Genomic DNA, 24783 nt, shown 5'->3' with positions numbered 1-24783 from the left:
CACCTGCTGCCTGTGGGCTGCCGACGTAGCGAGCGTGCAGTGATGTGAGAGCTCCGGTGATGGTGGTGATGATGGTGATGTTTCAAGCTCTAGGATTCAGACCCAATTGCAGTGTCAAAATACTAAAGAACCAAGGGAGATGGTGGACCTAATTATCTCTTCTGCCCCAAGGTGGTAAAAATTCCTAAATGTTCCAGTGACACGTCTCAATATATAAGATAAGTCCCAAGACCTAAGAGAGAAAATCAGGATAAATGTTTGGCTTACTCACTCCTAGAAACATCTCATTTTTCAAAAGAGGGGGAAAGAAAACACAAATATTACTCACTATGTTTATGTTAGTGATTTCCGTTACTAATTCTTATAGCCACGTTGGAGTATAAATGATGAATTCAGAAAAAGTAAATAGGTTGGAGCAGCCGGAGATGCTGAAGTATAATGCATTCCATATGGCTCGGGGCCCGCTTCCTGGCAGAAAGTGCACTGTCACAGCTTCTGAGTCATCTCCTTCACTGCTACGTCCTGTGTCAGTCTTTTGACTCACGGGCCTGTTTCTTACTCAGACTGCTGCTAGAAACGCCTGGAGTGCTTCACATAAAGTCATTCAAATAATCCTGAGTCACCACAGCTGATTTATTTTTATTTCATCTCCAGGCCACCATCAGAGTTGACACTGACTCGTCCCCCCTCTCCCTCCCACTGTGTAAGCTGGAAAAGGCACAGGTTCCGGGCTCATGTGCTGGCCCTACTGGCATCTAACCAAACCCAGAAGAGGACCCAACGCCGGCGCTCAAGTCCACCTACAGCATGAAAACGGGGAAATGTCAGCAGAGGCTGAGCAGGAATCACATGACATACGAAGCCAACAGCCTCCTGCTACCAACTCTGACGATTTCCAGTCTACAAAACAACGACCCCTAGGAGAAGCACACAGATGGAGTTATTACCAAGGCAGCTTTACCCGCCCCAAAGAAGCTCCTGGAATGTTTTTATTGCCCCTAGCAACAAGGCAGCCTCCACTGCTATTTCCTGTCCTCTAACCCTGCTCCCTTCCAAATGATCCTTCCGAAGAATAGAGGGCAAAGGCCTTCCTCAGGTTCCCTACCAGAAGTGACCACCAGATGTCGGCAGAGAGCTACAGGCAATGTCCAAGTTCAGGTGTTAATCACCAGACTCCCAGACCTCTGCAGTAGCTACTGACCCGGCCCTGTCCTGCTCCCCTCTGACCCACCCTGCTCAGGTTTAATTCCTAAAATCCTGCTATGATGATGCTACTCATCTCTTCCAGTGCCTCCACGAAGCACAGAAAATGAAGTTTAAACACAGTGGTATTCCGGCCCCATCTCTTTTTCCAGCTTTATCTTGTACATTTCTCATAATCCCCCACATCCAGCCAAACAGTTCTCAGCACTTCTGCTTACTCTGTTTCCCAGAGCTGACGTCGGCTGGCTCTCCAATTCCTACCCATAATTAAGCCCAACTCAATCCTGTCTCTTCCGTGAAGTAGTTACCCCCTAACCACCTTATCTGGGGGGTAAAAGAAAAAACTCCATTCTCTGAATTCCTATAGTGCCTAACCTACACGTCATGTATAAATATCATTCATTCATTTGTTCAACAAAATGCATCAGATGTCATATGCCAGGAAATATGCTAGGCCAGACGATATGGTCCCCAAGAAAGTCAAGGTCTGGGGGGGAAGGAGAGGAAGGAATTACCATGCACTGATTTATGCCAAGCAGGCCACCTAATTCCACACGTCAGTTCATCCTCACCCCTCAGTTAGGTCGCCGTTGTTACTATCACTTCACAGTAAGAAAGCTGAGTCTCGAGGAGTTGAACAGCTCGGCAGAGATGACCACGTATGTTTTTTACTTGCTAGGGTCCCTGTCTGTCCCCTCAGACTCTGCCCATCCCTGGTGACTCTGCCCTGTCCTCAGGGTGCTGATCTCTGTAACCCGCATCACCCACACTCCCCAGCCCTCTGGTGTCCTGTTGGGTCGGGTTGATGGAAAAGCAGGAGCTGGGAAGGCAGCACATCTGCCCCCGCTGCCCCCTTCCTGACTCACTGGGTTCTGGCCGGGCTGCACGCCACAGCTACTGGGGAAGGCTGCTTCCTTGGTTCCAGCCCTCTGACCAGGACCCAGCAAGGCCCCTGCCGTCTGCCACCCCTGCAGGTGAGGGGTGGAAGGTAGGTAGGTAGGTAGGTAGGTTCCACCTGAAGGCTGCTGGAGCGTCTCAGCCCTGCCCATGCTTCTGGAAACAGTCTTTCCATTAAATTCTATGGTGCCAGCTGTTTCCTGCCAGATACATAGAGCGGGAGTCGAAGCCATGTCCGTCTCACTACTGAGCCTGCCTTTTTCACTTGAGTAACTGCGCTGCTGGAGATCTGTACAAAGGGCCGAGGACCAAAGCAGAACGCACCTCACTCTGGTGGGAAGGATCAGAAAAGATGTTCCTGAACAAGCCGCCCGATCACGAGTCAGTGTTCAGAGGTGAACTGGAATTCTCCAGGCAAACAGAGAGCGAAGAGAGGTGTTCCGGGCACAGTCACCAGGCATGGGGACGATGTCTTATTACCAAGGCAGTTAGGTACAGTTCTCAGGAGGGAATAAGGGCGGGTGGAGGGTTCCTAAACTTTGAGGATGATCACATACTTCTCCATCCACATGGGGAGATTAGAAGAAAGAATTAGCTAGATCCTGAGCAGGGAAACCAATGTGCCTATTCCCTACCTTCAACAGAGCCCCGTCACAGAAGATAAACCCAACGATTCAGCATAAGATATTCCTTCATGACCCTGGTCTCATCTATCAGCACCACCTCGAGCTGTCCCCCGAGCCTGCCACGCCGTCACGCCTCTGTGCTCCTCGACGCCTCCCTCCACTTCCCACCAGATCAACTCCTCCTCTTCCAGGACGCGCACGCCTCAGGCGTCTGCTTCTCTGCAAGTATTTCTGGTCTTGCGCCACGTTCCCTAGTGCCGGGTGCACAGTCCACGGCAGCACTTCCCTAACACAGGCCTGCACTCCGTTTACTCGTGTGCGTGTCTGTCCATGGACTCAGCTGTGAGGTGCTGGGTAGCAGGAAGGCAGAGGGTTGCAGAGGAAGTGCTGGGGCCCTGGAGGCCGCCGCCTAGACCCAAACCCTAGACTCTGCCCCCAAACAACTGGGTCAACTTAGGCAAGTTATTTACCTCTCTGGGCCTCAGTTTCATCATGCAGAAGATGAATAATTCCAGTTACACAAGTAAGCCCTCAGTAACCGTTAGTTATTAATACATACCTGTGCATCTCTTATGTCCTGTATAGAAAAGCTTACGGTTGTTGAATGAATAAATTTTTCTACAATTTCCTGTGGCTCCGCGTAGATACCAAATTCTACTTAGCCTTTGTTTTACTCAACCATGAAAGAAAGGCTCTCATCTCTAAGTATGTGCTTATTTTACCATTGGCTAAACAGGACCTTTTCTCTAAAGGAATTCAGCTTCTTGCCATTGTCGCTGGCCTGGGAGCAAACGCCACATACGTCTGCTACACAGTTACCCCACAGAAGGGCAGGTCTGTTTTAATAATTTACAGAGACATATTATCATGTCAAACCTTGCTGGCTCCCCTCAGCTGGCATGAGTCAGGTCATTCACGGGCTCTCCACAGCACAGGAGGGACTCGTAGGGAAACTTTTTTTTAATGCTGAAGCAATGCAAGATTACTGCAGTCATGAAATACTCCTTGAAAGTTTTTAAAATGTCAGTATCTAAGCCCCAAATCCTTAACCGTCACAGCCCCGGCAACAAGTCCCTGCGTAAGAGCCCCAACGAAGACAGAAGGTCAGAGCACGTGGAACAAGCATGCTCAGGAGATGAGAAGGGATGAAGACCAGGTGGGTACCAAGCACCAAGCGTCCCAGGTAACTGTCCAGGTAAGGCAGCTCGGCTGACAGAGACCCAGGGCACTTGCTAGAAGAGGACAGCAGTGCCGCCGGGGAGCAACAGAAAAGCCACCCAGAGGGGCCAGCTCTCTCAGCATCACCCGGAGGACAGCTGCAGACAAGGGGGTCGGCCCCTCCCTCCACGCCTCCCCGTCCCGATGCTGCTTTGTTGTCACCCCTCTCCACCAGCTCAGCTCTCACCACTTCAGGCCTCAGCTGGGTAACCCCATGGCCCCATCCGGGCTCTAGACCCCACTCTCACGTGGTCAGGATTCACCAGTTTTCAATCCCCGCCCCCGCCCCGCCGCCCACCGCTGACCAGCGCTTCCTGGGAAACCACATTCCTCGCTGGCACTCAAGTGAGTTCCCGACTACTTGCTGGGACGATAAGAGAATAACTGAATTACTTAAAGTCAATCTGATCATATTTGAAGACTAAGAGAAGGACCACCCCCATGTGACAACGTATTTAATATTCTTTGAAAAGACAATTCCCTACTTACAGGTCTTCTGGTGGAAGCGCCTTGGACGGAGTGGTAGAATTCTGGCTGCACGCGGCTGCTTTTCTTGATTCTTCGTTTCCTCACTGAGATCTCCTGCTCGCTCTGGTGGTGAACCTCCACGGCAGGCTTGGCTTCTTCTAGCCGGGCAGCTGCAGCCGCTGCGGCCCGTCTCCTAAGGTGCCGAGGGCTGGCTCGGAATCCCTGGGGCAGGAAACACAAGAGAACAGATTCAGATTGGTCCTGAGTCAGCTGGGCAAGCTCTCTGGGGCTAGTTGTACAGAGACATCCAAAGACACGAGCTCTGTGAGCTCTTCGACCATCCAAAGTGAGCTCAAAGTGTAGCAAGGCTTGTGTGTCCTGAAAAGCATCTCGTGTTCCAGGACCCAGAGTTATCCTACCTTAAGGGATGTTTTAATCTAGAAATGCTAGTTTTAAAAAAAAGTAGGCGGGCATACTGCTTTACTTACGTGGATGTTAAGTCAGACTAAGTGTGAAGAAGGGGGGCTCCATGTGGGCATGAGGATGGTACAGGGAAAAGACCCAGTATTACCCCAGGGAAAAGGATGCTCTGCTTCCCTGGAAGTGGACTGTGCAGGAAGGAAGGCAGGAATGCAAGGCATCAGCATGAAACACCTTAAAGGGAGCGTCTAACACCAAATGGCGGCAGGGCAGTGCAGCAAACGGTATGGGTTTGGCGGTTGGGGGGTCAGATGGGCTTGGGTCTAAATGCTGACCTGTTCATTATAGCTACACATTTATTAAACACTGATGATCTAATTCTTCCAGCCTAAGAAATGGATAACATTCTCCTCACAGGGTTTTTAGGTTTTAAATAACGTAACAGACGTAAAAGCAAACGTAAGCAGATACTATGCTTAGACGTAAAATTCTAAGCATAGTATCTGGCAGATACCAGGTACTCAATGAAATGTTAACTTTCCTTCTTTTTTACAGTATGGTGAGTATAAGGACAACTCGCTGGGCAAGGAAACAAGTTCAGCTGTGCATCTGGGAACGTGTACACGGTTTTGGAAAATACCAAAGAATTACATAACATAACCTCTGTCCTGCAGTAGCTGACGATTTGCTTCAGAGCAGAAGTTTGCTGCAGAGTATACGAGCAGACTGGGATGGGCGATGCGGGATGAGGGCAGTGGAGGCCGCGAGGTGCAGACAGACCCTACAGGAGGAATCAATCGATGAAGCTGAGCTCAGCGGGCCAGTGGAATGTGGAGAAGGGATAGAATTTATGTTCCAGGCAAGGGAACAACATAAGGCAAGAATGAAGAAGTAAAGTGATGGATGGATGGATGGATGGAAGGATGGATGGATGGATGGAATGTTTATGTAGCAATAAGAAACACTGTTTGATGATGTGCACACCCACATGCAGGGGAGCTCACAAAGGGATGAGGGGAGAGCCTGGGGTCTGATGATGGGGCCCTAGACACCAGGCTGAGGATGAAGGAGAAAAAGACAGAAGTTCCAGGTGAGCCGCAAAGTCAAAGGAGGGCGGAGGTCAACAGAAATCAACAAGGGAGGAAATGCAAATGGATTTGGCAAAACTGAGGTCACAGTTTGGGCACTTTCTTCTTACCCCAAACACATGAGCCTGTTTCCACATCTCCTTTGTGTGCAGGCCTGGGGGGAAGGTGTTCTTCAACCCCAAACAGGCCCAGAACATGCCCAGACTCCCGTGTAATCCCAGGGCTGTGCAGCAGGTGCCGTGAAAAGGATGGAAAAGGGGAAACTGGGGGCTGCTTTTTAAATATGCAGATTCCTGGATGTCCTCCCCCTATGCCCTCCCTCCCCCCACACACTCGCTCACGCACACATACACCACACTCTGATAGCTACTGAGGGGTTTAGTCACCACTAGATGGCACTGATTTCCAGAAACACGTGCGCTGGTGGAATGAACTGTGTTCTGATACACTAGCTTCTGTCCCAGTGGGGTGAGCTAAGCATATTTCTTAGGTAAAGATGCAGACTCTCCTTCTCTTATGCTCTTAGGAGTAATAAACAACCAAATTTTACTTAACTTCTATTATTACCAATAGTCCTCGAGGGCCTACAAATTCTAGAAACTCTTAGGAAAACTACATAAAACTCACTTAAAGTGACCAAAAAAAAAAAAAAAAAAGTAAAACATGTTGGTACAGTCATTCTGGAGAACAATAACCCAGTAAATCCACACCCCTGTATCTACTCTGGAGAAACTGTGGCAAGTAGGCCCAAGAAGATATTCAAGCATAGCTTACAATAAAAATTAGAAACTGGGGCTTCCCTGGGGGCGCAGTGGTTGAGAGTCCGCCTGCCGATGCGGGGGATGCGTGTTCGTGCCCCGGTCCGGGAAGATCCCACATGCCGCGGAGCGGCTGGGCCCGTGAGCCATGGCCGCTGAGCCTGCGCGTCCGGAGCCTGTGCTCCGCAACGGGAGAGGCCGCAGCAGGGAGAGGCCCGCGTACCACAAAAAAAAAAAAAAAAAGAAAGAAACTCTTTAAATCAGTCTTTCCTAAATTTCTGTCACTTTCATTCCACCTTCACATTTTTCTAAGATTTGAGCACCACCATACACACCTCTGTGATTTATCTTATAAATATACGTGGACTATTTTAAAATAACTTCTTACAAGCACTACAGGGCAGTACACAGACAGCAAGCAGCCAGGCTATCTGGGTTCACACACAGCCTCTGTCACTTCCTAGTTGTGTGATCTTGAAGAGTTACTGAACCATATCCTCATCTGTAAAATGGAGATTAAAAACAGTACTTAATTCATAGGGATGTTGAGAAGCATAAATGAATTAATAAATGTAAAGTACTTAGAAAAGTGCCTGGCACACAGCGATAGATAAGGGTTGGCTATGATTATTAGGTATACTGCTTGTGTGAATAAAAGATATTCTTAAAGACAAAAGTGTGTTATTAATCAGGTGTAAAAACGAAAATGAATCACACTGCAGGTGTGCCCTGCTGATAGACACATGAGGTACTAAGCACCCTGGTCATCAGGAGAGAGTTCCTTGCTCTAGAGAGCCCCAGGCACTTGCTGTCCTGAGAGTCCAACTGTCTGGGCTAGAACCCCAGCTCTCCCACTTACTAGGTGTACGACCTTGGCCAAGTTACTTCTCTGAGCCTCAGATTCTTCCCCTGCCAAATGCATACAGTATTCCCCCTCTAGTAGAGTTACATGGTATTTAGATGAGATAGTCCACACCAGCCTCTTAGAACAGTACACAGATTACAGTAAGTAGTCAATGCATTAACCCCTTATTATTATGGTTTCACTTCCTGGATGCTACAGCAGCAACTCACCTGCCAGCAGTTCAGAGCTCTGATCACAAACACTGCAAACAGCACACAGTCATTGCTGAGCAGGCATTTTTTTAATCTCCCTAAACCACTGCAGAGAATTATTGGTTTGGGGTTTATTACACTTGCGTGTCCTAAATACTATAAAAAATAAGCCATGACTTTTAACAGAAGGAAATTTTCTTTTAAAACAGTAGGTGGTGCTATAAGCTCTCACAGGTGTTAACGGGGTTTGATGGAGTCAGTGTAAAGTCCATTTCTCCCTCTAGCCATTTGATCTTGCCTGGATGCCCTTCAACCAGTAGGTGATGGGAACTTGGCAGTCTCTTGGTAGTGGACTTCTGCCATTTTTAGGCCACCTTGTTTTTAAATTTATTTATTTATTTATTTAAGTATAGTTGACTTACAATGTTGTGTTAATTTCTGGTGTACAGCAAAGTGATTCAGATATATAGATAGATAGATTCTTTTCCAGATTCTTTTCCCATATAGGTTATTACAAAATATTGAGTATAGTTCCCTGTGCTGTACTCGTATACTTGTCCTTGTAGATGATCTAGTTTATATATAGTAGTATGTTATCTGTTGATCCCAAACTCCTAATTTATCCCCCCCTTTTCCCTTTGGTAACCATAAGTTTATTTTCTATGTCTGTGAGTCTATTTCTGTTTTGTAAATAAATTCATTTGTACCATCTTTTAGATTCCACAAATAAGTGATATCATATGATATTTTTCTTTCCCTTTTTGACTTACTTCACTTGGTATGATAATCTCTAGGTCCATCCATGGAGCTACAAATGGCATTATTTCGTTCTTTTGTATGGCTGCGTAGTATTCCATTGTACATATTTACGACATCTTTATCCATTCATCTGTCAGTGGACATTTAGGTTGCTTTCATGTCTTTAGGCCACCCTGTTTTATCAGCACCCTTTGGGCAGTAACTTCTCAGATGCACAGTCCTGATACACAGCCAAGTCTGGGTGCTCCACAGCCCACTCTACATCTTCCCTCTCAATAACCTGGTATAGTTCCCAGGGAGGCTCACGGTCAAGGATCAACCCATTGCAGTCGCTCTGCTTGGACACTGAATATTAAGCAGAGGATGTAAAGACTGAAAATAGCAGAAGGAATTCATCAGTCTAGTGGATGATGCACCAAAGACCTTCTGAAGCTGCCTACTTCTGTTATAACAATTCCGTTTTGATTGTCAATTCTACCATACATTTGTAACAAATTCTCTTTCGGTTTAAGTCAGAGTCAAATTCCATTGCCTGCAAACAAAACCCCTGATGCATATTCTTTCTGTTAGGTTTCACGTGGCTAGCTATTTTCCTCACACATCGAATACTCAGACTTAACCAGGCTGTTTGTTTAGACTGTCAAAAAAGGGAGAAGATATTAATAGCAATAATTTACTAAGCACCATTTAGGTGCTAAGCCTATTATATCCACTTCATAGACAACCAAACTGAGGCTTACCAGGAGTAAGGAACCTACCTAAGGCCAAAACTCACAAATAGAAAAGCTCGTCTTTCTAACTCCAAACCCGTGCCCTCTCCACTTTGCTCTTAGGTAGGGAGGTTATAAGGCAGTAATGCATTCAGAGCTAATCTTCTACATATACTCAGAACATATGTTGACTGATTAAAACAAGAAATGTCTACAAACATTTTAGATAAGTCAGGCAGAAATTGAAAAAGTTAACATTTTCAAGTAAGAATTATTGTTATATAAGATCAAAGCACCATCCAGTTTACTGATGAAGCATCTGAACAAATTGAAACTTAATGCAATGAGTATTTATATAGAATTGTTTTTGTGTTATTGCCTGAAAAGCTACCTGAAAAGCTAAGGTTTATAGGTAAAGACATAGATTTACCATATTCAAATATTATGAAGCTCAATAAGCTAATGTTTATAAGGCATGTAATGCCCCATAAAAACCCTACGATTCTCCTCATCCAAGGCTAGAAATAAAGTATAGAGCAGAAGTTCTTGAATCCATGGATAAAATTCAAGGGAGATGGAGCAGGCAATCAATGAACTTGGATGGGGAAAAATATGTCTTTATTTTCACTAAACTCTAATTAAAACGTAGCATAGGGCTTCTCTAGTGGCTCAGTGGTTAAGAATCTGCCTGCCAATACAGGGGACATGGGTTCGAGCCCTGGTCCGGGAAGATCCCACATGCCGCGGAGCAACTAAGCTCTTGCGCCACAACTACTGAGCCTGTGCTCTAGAGCCCGTGAGCCACGACTACTGAGCCCACTTGCCACAGCTAGTGAAGTCCACGTGCCTAGAGCCCATGCTCCGCAACAGAGAAGCCACCGCAATGAGAAGCCCATGCACCGCAACAAAGAGTAGCCCCGGCTCACCACAACTAGAGAAAGCCTGCACGCAGCAACAAAGACCCAATGCAGCCAAAAATAAATAAATTTAATAAATTTAAACAAACAAACAGACTTAGCATATCCCTCAATTATAAATGCAGGCCATAAACCTGGTATTATTAGCAATATCTGACTTTTGCCACTAAAAGAAATCAAAGATATTTAAATATTAAATTATAGTGGCTGAAGATATCTTGAAATACCATTTATATTCATTGTTACTTCAAAATCAAAGTAGTTATTAAATCTGTCACTAGATCTTGTTATTTAATGCATTAATAAATACATATATTGCTCTGTCAAAAAATTTTTTTAATTGAAATTGTAATTTTAATTGAAGTAAGGTTGATTTACACTGTTGTGTTAGTTTCAGGTGTACAGCAAGGTGATTCAGTTATACATACATATATTGTTTTGCAGATTCTTTTCCTTTATAGGTTATTATAAGATATTGAGTATAGTACCCTGTGGGGTACACTAGGTCCTTGTTGGTTATCTATTTTATACAGAGTAGTGTGTATCTGTTCATCCCATACTCCTAATTTATCCCTCCCCCCCTTTGCCTTTGGAAACCATAAATTTGTTTTCTATGTCTGTGAGTCTGTTTCTATTTCATAAATAAGTTCATTTGTGCTATTTTTTAGATTCCACAAACGAGTGATATATATTTGTCTTTCTCTGACTTACTTCACTTAGTTAAAGATAATTCCTAGATCCATCCATGTTGCTGCAAATGGCATTATTTCACTCTTTTTTATGGCTGAGTAATTTTCTGTTTTATATATATATATCACATCTTCTTTATCCATTCATCTGTTAATGGACATTTAGATTGTTTCCATGTCTTGGCTACTGTACATAGTGCTGCAATGAACACTGGGTGCATGTATCTTTTCAAATTAGAGCTGTTGTCTTTTCCAGATACATGCCTAGGAGTGGGATTGCTGGATCACATGGTAACTCTATTTTTAATTTTTTGAGGAACCTCCATACTGTTTTCCATAGTGGCTGTACCAATTTACTTTCCCACCAACAGTGTAGGAGGGTTCCCTTTCCTCCACACCTTCTCCAGCATTTTATCATTGGTAGACTTTTTGATGATGGCCATTCTGAACAGTGCAAGGTGATACCTCATTATAGTTTTGATTTGCATTTCTCTAACAATTAGCGATGTTGAGCATCTTTTCATGTGCCTGTTGGCAATCTGTATGTTTTCTTTGGACTCTTCTGCCCATTTTTTTGATTTTGTTGTTTGGTTTTTTGTTATTAAGTTATATGAGCTGCTTGTATATTTTGGAAATAAAGCTCTTGTCAGTCAGTCACATCATTTGCAAATATTTTCTCCCAGTCCATAGGTTGTCTTCTCATTTTGTTTATGGTTTCCTTTGCTGTGCAAAAGCTTGTAAGTTTGATTAGGTCCCATTTGTTTATTTTTGCTTTTATTTCCAATGCTTTTGGGAGACTGACCTAAAAAGACATTGGTACAATTTATGTCAGATAAAGTTTTGCCTACGTTCTCTTCTAGGAGTTTTAGAGTGCCATATCTTATGTTTACACCTTTAAGCCATTTTGAGCTTATTTTTGTGTATGGTATGAGGGTGTGTTCTAACTTCATTGATTTACATGAGGCTGTACAGTTTTCCCAACACCACTTGCTGAAGAGACTGTCTTTTCTCCATTGTATATTCTTTCCTTCTTTGTCAAAAATTAATTGACAGTAGGTGTGTGGGTTTATTTCTGGGCTCTCTATTCTGTTCCATTGATCTATATGTCTGTTTTTATGCCAATAGCACACTGTTTTGATTACTGTAGCTTTGTAGCATTGTCTGAAGCCTAGAAGGGTTATGCCTCCAGCTTTGTTCTTTCTCCTCAAGATTGATTTGGCAATTCTAGGTGAAAATTTTTTTAACAATTTATAATTATATTTCAATTTAAATGGTTTCCTCTGTAATTCTGTTTATTATTTTATGCATTTAAAAACATTCTGAGGGCTTCCCTGGTGGCGCAGTGGTTGAGAATCCGCCTGCCGATGTAGGAGACACGGGTTCGTGCCCTGGTCCGGGAGGATCCCGCATGCCGCGGAGCAACTGGGCCCGTGAGCCATGGCCGCTGGGCCTGCGCGTCCGGAGCCTGTGCTCCGCAACGGGAGAGGCCACAACAGTGAGAGGCCCGCGTACCGCAAAAAAAAAAAAAAAAAAAAAAAAACATTCTGAGAGGGCTTCCCTGGTTGCGCAGTGGTTAAGAGTCCACCTGCCAATGCAGGGGATATGGGTTTGTGCCCCAGTCCAGGAAGATCCCACATGCCATGGAGAGGCTGGGCCCGTGAGCCATGGCCGCTGAGCCTGCGTGTCCAGAGCCTGTGCTCCACAACGGGAGAGGCCACAACAGTGAGAGGCCCGTGTAACGCAAAAAATAAATAAATAAATAAATAAATAAATAAATAAATAAATAAATAAATAATAATAAAAATAAAAACATTCTGAGAATGAGTCCATGAGCTCAACCTGACTGTCAAAGGGCTTTGAGACATAAAATAGGTCCAGAATACAGAGAACCTCAGAAATGTCCATAAAGAGACTCCTAGCTGCTCACCAAAATCTGTGTTTGCCTCTTTTCCTTGGGCACAAGCTAGACTACATTTCCCAGCCTCCCTTGCAGGTAGTCAGGGCCATGTGACTGAGTTCTAGCCAGTGGAATACGGACATGTATGCCACTTCTGGACCCAGCCTATAAACAAATCCTACAGCCTTTCTCCATGCTCTTCTCTTTGGGCTGGGATGACCTTCAGAGAAAGCCTGAAAGTCACGTATTAAAGATGGCAGTGGGCTTCCCTGGTGGCGCAGTGGTTGAGAGTCCGCCTGCCGATGCAGGGGACACGGGTTCGTGCCCTAGTCTGGGAGGATCCCACATGCTGCGGAGCGGCTGGGCCCGTGAGCCATGGCCGCTGAGCCTGCGCCTCCGGAGCCTGTGCTCCGCAACGAGAGAGGCCACAACAGCGAGAGGCCCACGTACCACAAAAAAAAAAAAAAGATGGCAGTGACTTCATCACCCTGGGTCCCTGAATAACTGCCTGGAGGAAGCCACTCTGCCAAGCTGTTCAACCACCTGCACTTCTAAATGAGCAACAAATATACTTCTATTTTATTTGAGCCATTGAACCATTGTACATTGAAGTGTGCATTTGCCATAGGAATTTCCAAGACCTAATCAGTGGTTCTCAAACTTTATCAAGCATCAGATTCTCCAGGAAAGCTGATTAAAACACAGATTGCTGGGACTTCCCTGGTGGTCCAGTGGTAAAGTATCTGCCTTCCAATGCAGGGGACACAGGTTTGATTCCTGGTCAGGGAACTAAGATCCCACATGCTGTGGGGTAACTAAGCCCATGCACCACAACTACTGAGCTCATGCACCTCAACGAGAGAGCCCATGTGCTGCAAACTACAGAGCTCGTGAGCCCTGGCGCCTGTGCACCACAACTAGAGAGAGAAAACTCACATGCCACAACTAGAGAGAAGCGGTATGTCTCACTGTGAGGACAAGGACACTGGCAGCAGAAGTTCTGGGAAGTACTCCTCGGCGTGAGCCCTCCCGGAGTGCAGCAGTAGTCCCACCAAGGAGCCCAGGTAGGCTCCAGTGTTGGGTGGCCTCAGGCCAAATAGCCAACAGGGAGGGAATCCAGCCCCACACACCAGCAGACAAGTGGATTAAAGTTTTACTGAGCTCTGCCCACCAGAGCAACAGTAAGCTCTACCCACCACCAGTCCCTCCCATCAGGAAACTTGCTCAAGCCTCTTAGATAGCCTCATCCACCAGACGGCAGACAGCAGAAGCAAGGAAAACTACAATCCTACAGCCTGTGGAACAAAAACCACATTCATAGAAAGACAGACAAGATGAAAAGGCAGAAGGCTATGTACCAGATGAAGGAACAAGATAAAACCTCAGAAAAACAACTAAATGAAGTGGAGATAGGCAACCTTCCAGAAAAAGAATGGAGGCAAAGATCAAGAAGATGCAAGAAATGTTTAACAAAGATCTAGAAGAATTAAAGAACAAACAAGCAGAGATGAATAATACAATAACTGAAATGAAAAATACACCAGAAGGAACCAACAGCAGAATAACTGAGGCAGAAGAACGGATAAGTGACCTGGAAGAGAGAATGGTGGAATTCACTGCTGCAGAAAAGAATAAAGAAAAAAGAATAAAAAGAAATGAAGACAGCCTAAGAGACCTCTGGGACAACATTAAACACAACAACATTCGCGTTACAGGGGTCCCAGAAGGAGAAGAGAGAGAGAAAGGACCTGAGAAAATATTTGAAGAGATCATAGTCGAAAACTTCCCTAACATGGGAAAGGAAATAGCCACCCAAGTCCAGGAAGCACAGAGAGTCCCATACAGGATAAACCCAAGGAGAAACATGCCGAGACACATAGTAATCAAATTGGCAAAAATTAAAGACAAAGAAAAATTACTGAAAGCAGCCAAGGGAAAAACAACAAATAACATACAAGGGAACTCCCATAAGGTTAACAGCTGATTTCTCAACAGAAACTCTACAAGACAGAAGGGAGTGACATGACATATTTAAAGTGATGAAAGGGAAGAACCTACAACCAAGATTACTCTATCCGGCAAGGATCTCATTCAGATTTGATGGAGAAATCAAAAGCTTTACAGACAAGCAAAAGCTAAGAGAATTCAGCACCACCAAACCAGCTCTACAACAAATGCTAAAGGAAATTCTCTAAGTGGGAAACACAAGAGAAGAAAAGGACCTACAAAAACAAACCCAAAACAATAAAGAAAATGGTCATAGGAACATACATATGGATAATTACCTTAAATGTAAATGGATTAAATGCTCCAACCAAAAGACACAGACTCGCTGAATGGATACAAAAACAAGACCCATGTATATGCTGTCTACAAGAGGCCCACTTCAGACCTAGGGACACATAGAGACTGAAGGTGAGGGGATGGAAAAAGATATTCCATCCAAATGGAAATCAGAAGAAAGCTGGAGTAGCAATACTCGTATACTTTTAAATTGAAGTATAGTTGATTTACAATGTTGTGTTAGTTTCAGGTGTACAGCAAAATGATTCAATTATACATACATTGGGTTGGCCAAAAAGTTCGTTCAGGTTTTCCTTAACCATCTTACGTTAAAGCCTGAACGAACTTTTTGGCCAACCCAATATATATTCTTTTTCAGAAAAAAAAAAAAAAAAAAAAAAAGATACAGGGCACAGTCACACAGGATCAGCCAGTGAGACAGTTGCTCTGCTTCACACAGCCACTCAGGGCACCAGGCACCTTCCACCTTGTGGCTCATGAGGTGCCCAATGTCCTCTCCACATTGCCAGTTTATGGAGAAAGAGCCAGGATTGTGTGCAGATGGTGTCCATCAGCCAGGCCTGCAAACAGCACCCATGACTTCTCGCAGTTCATTAACCAGAACCTATTTATGTGGGCAATCACTGCACTGCAAGGGAAGCTGAAAAACGTGGTTAGGCCACGTGGCCAGAACAAAAAGAACACCGGTGTCAGTGAGTGCAGCAGACTCTGCCGTAGAGCTGGTCGCAAAACCAGTTCCCCAGCTAGCCACCTCCTTTGCTAGTCCTCTTCTCTCTGGCAGTGTGAGTCTCACCAACTACAACTCCTGGGGCCTCAGACAAACTAAGACAAAGAGAGTTCCCTACACATGTCTTGTTACACAGCCAAACATAATTTGAGCCCCATTATTCGAACACTTTCCCAACACTGTTCAGCTGGTTAACTTCACCCAACTCTAACTCTTTAGAGTTGCGTAAATAATAATAATTTCTAGTTATCAAGCATTTCCCATGTGCCAAACACCGAGCACACATTACTTCATTATTTCTTGTAGTATTCCTAGGAGGTAAATATTTTAATGCCATTTTAGAGATTAAAGAAAAATATACACTTAGAAGTTTGCCTAAGTCTTAGCAAGTATCTGCTCTACGATAGAGCCTTCAGGCAACCAGACCCGCCCTCTCCATAAGGGGTCAGCAAACTATAGCACTCAGGCCAGGTCTGACCCACTATCTATTTTTGCAAAGTTATATTGGCATATAGCCATACCCACTCCCATTCATTGCCCATGGCTACTTCTGCGCTAGAAAGGAGCACAGTTGAGTAGTTGCAATAGAGTTCACATGCCCTGCAAAGTCAAAAATCTCTTAACAGGGGGTCCATTACAGAAAATCTTTGCCAACCCCTGCTCTGCAGTATCCTGTAGGGCCTGGAGCACTCTGCCTCTTTCATAGACTGAGAAGTAACTCTGACTCGGCGTTTTGGGTCGGCTCATCTCTGCTCTGCCCCAACAACCTGGTCTGTGAAATATACAGGTCAGTCTAATATCCCTCTGGCAGCCTGGTCTACTCCGTCTGTTTGTGGTTTCACAGACAGATTTAACAACATCTGTTACACTGTTTCATCAAACACATAGATGATATTATCAAAGGATGCACTTGCATTATTTTCTTATAAGGATTATGCCTATTCCCCGATGATTTTTTTATATTTGGACTATAACCACCAAGCCAAAGGTTTGCACAAATTTATCAACCCCACAGCTTTTGATACGACAGCTTTCACGCCTTCACCATTCCCACCTCCTGCTTTGGTTTTTCGAGATAAAGCCATCAGCACAGAGCAACAGTGAATTTTATGGGCAGTGGTTGTCCAGTAAGGCAAGGCTTATTCTGTTGAAACTGGCCTTGTTGATGGAATTCATCTTTTTTTTTTTTTTTTTTTACCAAAATGAACCATAAAAAGAATATAAGTATGCCTGGCTTTTAAAAGATTCAGAATATGGAACCTACATTACGTTCACATTAAAATCAAGTTCAAAGTAGGGTAGAAATTGCATCTGCTTACTCAAAACTAGAAAAAGGGCATTTTAGTGGATGTTGTGGGGCACCTCACAAACTCCAGCTTCATGAGCCATATGCTAAGACTGCTGGCAGCCCCTGGCTTTTAGCTGAACCCCTATGTGGGAATTACCCTCAGCCTGAGCACTAGCTGCCTGGCCACCATCACCCCCTCTTCCAGGGCGAACGCTGGTCAGGAGAAATGGCGAGTCGTTGCCTCAGTTAGAAACAACTCTGAAGGGCCCCTCAGCTCCAGAACACCCTGTGGGATCAGCTGAGGCCTCTGTTGCATATGCATCACAATTCAACTTCCTCCTCTGCCGGATCCTGCTTCCCTGTTCCCTTTAAGTGTTCTTCCTGAGGGCACCCTCCCCTTAAATCTCCTGCAGGTAATTTTCATCTCAAAGTCTATTTCCCTGGGAAACTGACCTGCAACAAACATGAAGTCTGATTTCCAAAGCAGCGCCATCAATAATTGATGCGCCATATTTAACATCCAATGACAGCAAAGAATCAACAGTAAAGAGATTCTGGGGACAGCAAATCCGTCAGTACAAAAAATGACAGCAGCAGCAAAACATTGGGCAGTATGTACATCAAACACAGGTAGCATCAGGATAGAGAAGGAGCAGGCATCTGGGAAGTGAGGTGGGGGGTAGATGGAGGTCTAGAGCAAGGCTAAGGAGGGCAAAACAGGAGAGTCATCGCCATCTGCTCTCCTGCAGCGGGAGCTCTGGGAGCAGACAGTCATGTGCAGTGGCAGTCTCTATAAATAGCAAAGCAACCAGCAAATCATAACCCAGCCTTTGTAATTACACACTGAGGGAGTCTCACAGATGATTCTTTAGATAGGAGCACGGTAGGCTTGCAGGCAGCCTTTTGTGAGCTACCCACTCACAGACAGTAACCAGCCACTGTGTCTACGAAATAGTCAGTCTAAAATAGGAGTATGCCAGAGACACCGTCCTTTTCAAGATAAAAAGCTAGATAATATAAAACAGGAAGCCTGTTTTGTGGAGCGTTTACAACTCCCCAGTTGCTAAGACAACAAAGATGCCAAACAGCACCCAAACAGCAAGATGACTGAAGTGGTAAACAGCCACACAAAGCAGAGGTCATAAACATCGGTCCTAAGAAAGAAGGCAGCCCAGAGGCAGCCCAAAGGAACAACAAAAAAGGGCATGGGGAGGAAAGGCAGAGGAGACGTGACGCCATGTGCTCACCGAGTGTGCAGGAGAAAACGAAGATGTGAAAGGAAAGAAGGAAAATAGGAAAGGGGGGAAAAATCCAACTTGTGCTCATTTGCAACAAGTCACAGCAAAGTCCTAGCAAGTGGTCACTCAGTCTTTTCAAGGGCGTCCGTATGCATCTTCAATACCTGTTACAAAATCAGAGTCTTTAAGAGACTAAAGTCCATTTATCAGACAGTGCAGCAGAAACCACTCAAGACACAGGCGAGGGCAGCGGACTACATATGACCAAGACAAAATAAAAGACCTAAATGTGTATGCAAATTGAATAACTAACACTCTACACAAAGAAAGAAGGCTGGTTAGGTTAACCTTCCAAGTACAGTTATATCAACAGCGTCCCCAACAAGCTATTCTCAATTAACAGCTCAGTCTTAGGGTCCAACTTAATCCCAATATGATATTGTTTCATGAGAAATTCCTAAATTGAGGCTGATATGACTCAGGACAACTCAGGCACGAGACAGATGGTGTAGCAACCAGGTCTGCCAAGGGTCACGAGTCTATACAGGCAAAGATCCTGTGGGTGGGCACAGCCGTGGGAGGCTCCAGTCAGGTGTGCAGGAGTATTAGGGCACCGGCTGATTAGCTCAGGCAGAGAGGGGCCTGGGTGGCCCTAAGGGGTAGAAGCCCCAAGACCCCTGGGTGTCCTCTCTGTTGCCCACCTCCTTCCCACTCTGAGCTCCCAAACTTCCTCCAGGGTCTAGTAAATAAAAGGCATCAGCCTTTTTCCGTCGGCACCTGTTCTGATTGATCAGCGCTCACTACTCAGGGCAGGATTTCAAGTCCCAAAGGTGAGCTACAGCAGGAGCACAGAGAAATGGAGGAGCCATTTACTGAGCCCTGGGCCAGGAGTAGGGAATGGATGGTTGCCAAGCTCAGCACCAAGCCCCAGGCACATGCCTGGGAAGCAAGCCAGAGACTTGATGGGTACAAGCTTCCAGCACACACAGCGACAACCAGAAATGTCGCCGAAGTATCATCAGTCCCCACTGGGGATGTGCAGGGCACTCCTACTCACACTCTGAAGGCTGAATCTTTGCCCCCAAAGAAACTAACTGAATGTGTACTTGGTCTGTGTTCCAAGTCTTTAATGCTTTTCCGGCAGCACATTTACTCTCAAAGTCTGCTTACCCTGAAGACTGACTCATCAGCAAGAAGAAAAAAACTGTTTTCACAACCTAATATCTTCTGATAACTGATACTAATTAAAGACAAATAAGGAGCAGAGAGCTAAAAGGACCAAGGGCCAAACAAAAACAGCTAATCAGACACTGAGAGACGTGAGCTAGTCCAGTCTGGGGGTAGCTGCAGCATCAAGGGGCATTTCTGCTCTGTCTTTGACCTATATCACAGGGACATCAGCAAAATCTCTGCATTAGAAGTCACCTTGTACTGACTGTTTTTCCTGAGATGATGTTATTGAATAGTAGCTAAAAGCTTTAAAGAGATTTGGTTACCCCTTCTTGCACTTATTTGGGCAAAGGCTAGGAACTTTTTAACCTAGATCATATGATCCTGTTGACTTTCCCAGTAGCCTGATTAAAGTGGTGTTTATTTCAATGTAGCTTTTTTTTTTAAAAACAGCATTTATCACAGTTTGACTCATTTAAAATGTATTTGTGGATAGGAAGTCAGAAACAGGCTTCTTTTTCCTTTGTCCTTTGTTCCTACCTGTACATGGCACAAAGTCCATTCTCATTAAGTTTGGGGTTTGATTTTCTTTTTTAAAGATCTAGTTGTCTAAAAATTGCAGACAAGGGCTTCCCTGGTGGCGCAGTGGTTGAGAATCCGCCTGCCGATGCAGGGGACACGGGTTCGTGCCCTGGTCCGGGAAGATCCCACATGCCGCAGAGCGGCTGGGCCCGTGAGCCATGGCCGCTGAGCCTGCGCGTCTGGAGCCTGCGCTCCGCAATGGGAGAGGCCACAACAGTGAGAGGCCCGCGTACCACAAAAAAAAAAAAAAAAAAAAAAAAAAAAAAAAAAAAAAATTGCAGACAAGAACAAATTAGAAAGTTAAACCCTCCCAAATGAGTATACCACACTCTTTTCAAAGTATATAAATCAATGTATGTCCCTGTTTTGTACCTCGAAACACATCTCTCCAGAGTAATATCTGGGAAGTTAGTAAATAGCATCCTGATTTTTTTCCTATGCTTACACAGATATTTACAGACAAATAAACAATAATTTTTAACAAAAATAGGATCTTGCTATAACATATTGGGTTGTACTTTGCTCTTTTTATCTAACAATGATAGAGATAGCATTTCAGATTTACATTATTTTTAACAGCTGAATAATTTTCCAGTATACTGGTATGCCATACTTTAGTTAGCTATACTCCTATTGTTTAAAATTTAGGATATTTCAGGTTTTTTCTTTTATAAACAGTGCAATAAACAAGACATATATATATCTTTAACTAAATCTTTACTTTGAAATGGAATTACCAGGCCACAGAAAAATTACATTGTAAAGATACCACCAAATGTGTCTCTAAAAATGCTGAACCAACCAGGTTTCTAGCAATGCTCTGAAAGCCCTGTTTCTTCCTATCCCCATCAACACTGGAGAGTATCAATCATTTTATTTCTTACCAGTCTGATGGATAAAAAACAAGTCTTAATTTGTGTTTTTTATTAGTAAAAAAAATATGGAAATCTTTTCATATTTTTATCAGCCTTTTTTATGTTTTCTTCTTTGAATTGGCCATTCACATCCTTTACTCATTTTTCTACAAATTGTATGTATGTGCCATATTGCTTTTGTGGAAGCGTTTTATATAATATGAATACAATTATTTGCTATATATGCAGCAAGTATGTTTGCCTAGGTTACAACCTGCCTTTTAATCTTACAGTACAGAAGTCTACAATTCTTTTACTCAAAACTGCCCATCTTTTCCTTTATGATTTCCTTTTTTAAAATTTTTATTGAAATAATAGTTGATCTACAACGTTGTGTTAGTTTCAGGAACTAACAGCAAAGTGATTCAGTTATACATATACATATGAATATATATTCTTTTTTTACATTCTCTTCCATTATAGGTCATTACAAGATATCGAGTATAGTTCCTTGAATAGAGTTCCCTGTGCTATACAGTAGGTCCTTGTTGGTTATCTATTTTATATATAGTAGTGTGTATATTTTAATCCAAAACTCCTAATTCATCCGTCCCGCCTCCTTTATGACTTCTAAATTTTGTTTTTTCCTAGGAAGTTTCTCCCAGCTTGCAAGATTGCAAAATGTTCTCCTATATCTTCTTCGATTCCTTACCTCCTTTGAATGCACATTTACAATCCATCTGGAATTAATTACATGCCTATTTTTAATCCATCTGAAATTAATTTTTAACTATAGTGTGAAGTATAGACTAATTTTACTTCCAATGGGTAATATCATCCATTGAATTATCTATTCTTTCTCCAGGGTTAATTTTATTTATTTTTAATTTTTTTAATGTTTATTTTTTATTATAGAAAATTTCAAAATATATAAAAGAAAGTAGAAGTCAGGTAAGCTGGGACCTGGGGCCCTCTACCTGAACACCTGCACATGCACCTGGACAAACGTCTCCCCCAGCAACAGATACAAAGAAACTATAAGGGACTAAAAATAACTACACCCTGCCCTGCCCAGTTGGGGCAAATTATGAACAATAAGAAACAAAACGGCCAAGAATCAACTTCTGAGGTGCCGGGAGCAAAAGCAGGGTACTGTGCATTATCCCTGCACCACCAAGGGGGGGGGGCCACCACCAAGGGGGTGGGCAGCCCACCTGAGCCACCCCTCTGGCCCCACCCATCCAACTGCCCCCACCCAAACCCTATTTAAGGGACCAGCTTGCTCCATCTCAGAGACTGAGCAAAGGCACCTGTTACTTGTTTTCCCTCCCTCCAGCTGCTGCTTGAACTTCAATAACACCTTGACTGAATTTCTCGTCTGGCCTCTTATCGATTTCTATTGATTAAAGAGTCCAACGACCCAGGTTGGTAACAAAAGAGCATAAAGAACTCTAAGTACCCACCACCCAGCCTCAGCAACTATCAATCCATCCCTTTTGATTCAAAATGCCATTTTTATCATTTACTAAATCTCTACATATACTTGGATATACATCTATCTGAACAATCTGCTCTGTTCCACTTTAATCAACATGGTTATTTTTATAAAAATACAGAAACACAAAAATTTTTGTAAAAACAATAGGAATATACTCTTTCTACTACATTATAATGAGCTGAAAAATACAGTAAAATACAAGCCCATTACTGTAACAAATAAATCCAAAACTACGGTGATATAAACAAGGTAGAAATTCATCTTCCTCGCGGCTAATTCTTGTGGCTGCCAGGTGCCTCTAACCCATGAGATCAGCCAAGGACCAGGATCCTACTCCATTGCTGCTCTGCCTTCCCCAAAGGCATGCCTTGTCCACATGGTTGAACTTGGTCACCCACCACCACAGTTGCTTTCCAAACAGAGGAAAGGAAGGTACCACAGGAGACAAGCAACTCTCTCTCAAGGACTCAACCTGCAACGTGCGTGCATCGCTTCCGCTAACATCCAACTGAACAAAACTGCAGGAGAGGCTGAGAAATGGAGGCTGTCGCTAGTTCACCATATGCCCAGTTATAACCACAGCATTTATATTACAAAAATAAGGGAAGGATGAACTTTGAGGAAAAATCACAGTTCTTACTATACAAATGAGTGTAAAAATTGTGTACCATAGACTTGTATTGATTATCTTTAAAGGCACTTAAAAGAGTCATCAAATTTAAAAGCAAATTATGCTGTTTCATATTATGGAAAGACAAGAATTCCAAAATTTCTAAATCTAAGTGATGACAGGAAGCCATGAGTAGCAGATATTTTCAAACAAATCAGACAAATAAAGGTGATGTTTGGATAACAAATGAGAAAGTAACTGCAGTTTTAAGTTTGTAGACTAGAATGAGTGTTTTGAATATGGATATTCGGACACAATTCTACCAACACAGGACTTTGTTCTCCTAAAAAATGTAAGTTTATTACCTAGAAAAGCTCTAATTTTACAGATTTTTAAATTTTTCAAGAGAGTTCTTCAATCTGCTTAAAACCACCCAAATGAAGATTTTCAGTGAGTTTTGGCAACATTTGTTAAAAACACAAAAATCAGTTCCATCAGATTCATTTATAAGAAAACAAACTGACATCAGGAAAAATGAAAATTTACTAGTAAATTTTATTTTAAAATAATTTTGCATAATCAGCAAATGAAATTGAAAAATGAATGTCATCTTTAGTAAGAGCAGTTACCAGTGCACTTTTTCCATTTGAATCTATTTTTCCTGTTATCTTTTTCAACTATAACAATGGCTAAAACCAAATATTAAAATAAATTGAGCTTAAAATAATTGACATTTGAATTGCTGAATTACACAGTATTAAGCAAAGATTTTTTAAAAATTAAGAATGTTTACATTTTTCTCCAAATGAAGTTTGTTATAATATATATAATACATTAACATAGAGGTATGTGTATATAATTTATAAAAGAATACATATATATATTGAGTGTACATACTTATATCTTACTGGGGAGTATATAGGCAAATTTGTGAGGACTACTGGTAGAAAACGACACCTTCATTATCTTGTGTATTTATCTTTAACATATAAAAGAGGAAAAAATCTAAATGGACCAATAATCATAGAATATACTAAAGAGGATAGACATTATAACATGAAATAAAGACTTTTATTCTAGGCATAAAGACTTCTATTCACATGGCCCCTATTCAATTCCACCCAAAGAGCACTGAATTATTATACTATACAGTTTGTTTCTAAAATAATTTCCTTTATGTAAAGGGATATATATGGATATAAATGTATGAGTATGTATGTATTTAAGAAAATTAATTAATATTAATTATAATATTAATTTAAATAATAGATTATATATATCAGCAGTTCCCAACCTTTTTGGCATCAGGGACTGGTTTCGTGGAAGACAATTTTTCCACAGACGGGATACAGGGGAGGGCAGCGATGGTTCAGGAAGTAATGCGAGCAATGGGGCACGGCAGATGAAGCTTCACTCACTCGCCCACCGCTCACCACCTGCTGTGAGGCCCAGTTCCTAACAGGCCCCAGACTGGTACCAGTCCTTGGCCCAGGGGTTGGGGACCCCTGATATATATACATAGATATCCCTTTTAAAATATACTCTAGGGCTTCCCAGGTGGCGCAGTGGTTAAGAGTCCGCCTGCCGATGCAGGAGACATGGGTTGGTGCCCCAGTCCGGGAAGATGCCACATGCCGCGGAGCGGCTGGGCCCTTGAACCATGGCTGCTGAGCCTGCGTGTCCGGGGCCTGTGCTCCTCAACGGGAGAGGCCACAACAGTGAGAGGCCCGTGTACCGCAAAAAAATAAATAAAATAAATAAATAAATAAATAAATAAATAAAAATTAAAATATACTCTAGGGCTTC

At 43.3% G+C, this 24783-nt stretch overlaps 1 protein-coding gene across 25 annotated transcripts in view; it reads right to left on the bottom strand.

Annotated features, from left to right (window-relative positions):
- Positions 1-24783, bottom strand: part of DST (dystonin) — a 503614-nt gene that overhangs the window by 446176 nt on the left and 32655 nt on the right. For all 25 annotated transcript variants that reach the window (XM_059077098.2, XM_067005926.1, XM_067005928.1 and 22 more), the window contains exon 3: positions 4434-4634. In XM_059077098.2, coding sequence (XP_058933081.1) covers positions 4434-4634 — 201 coding nt within the window. The remainder of the gene's footprint in view (positions 1-4433; positions 4635-24783) is intronic.

This window comes from Kogia breviceps, chromosome 10 (assembly GCF_026419965.1).
Source record: "Kogia breviceps isolate mKogBre1 chromosome 10, mKogBre1 haplotype 1, whole genome shotgun sequence".
In the NCBI taxonomy this organism is placed as follows: Eukaryota; Metazoa; Chordata; class Mammalia; order Artiodactyla; family Physeteridae; genus Kogia; species Kogia breviceps.
Note: the sequence above shows the minus strand (reverse complement) of the source record. Positions and strands in the feature narration are given on the sequence as shown.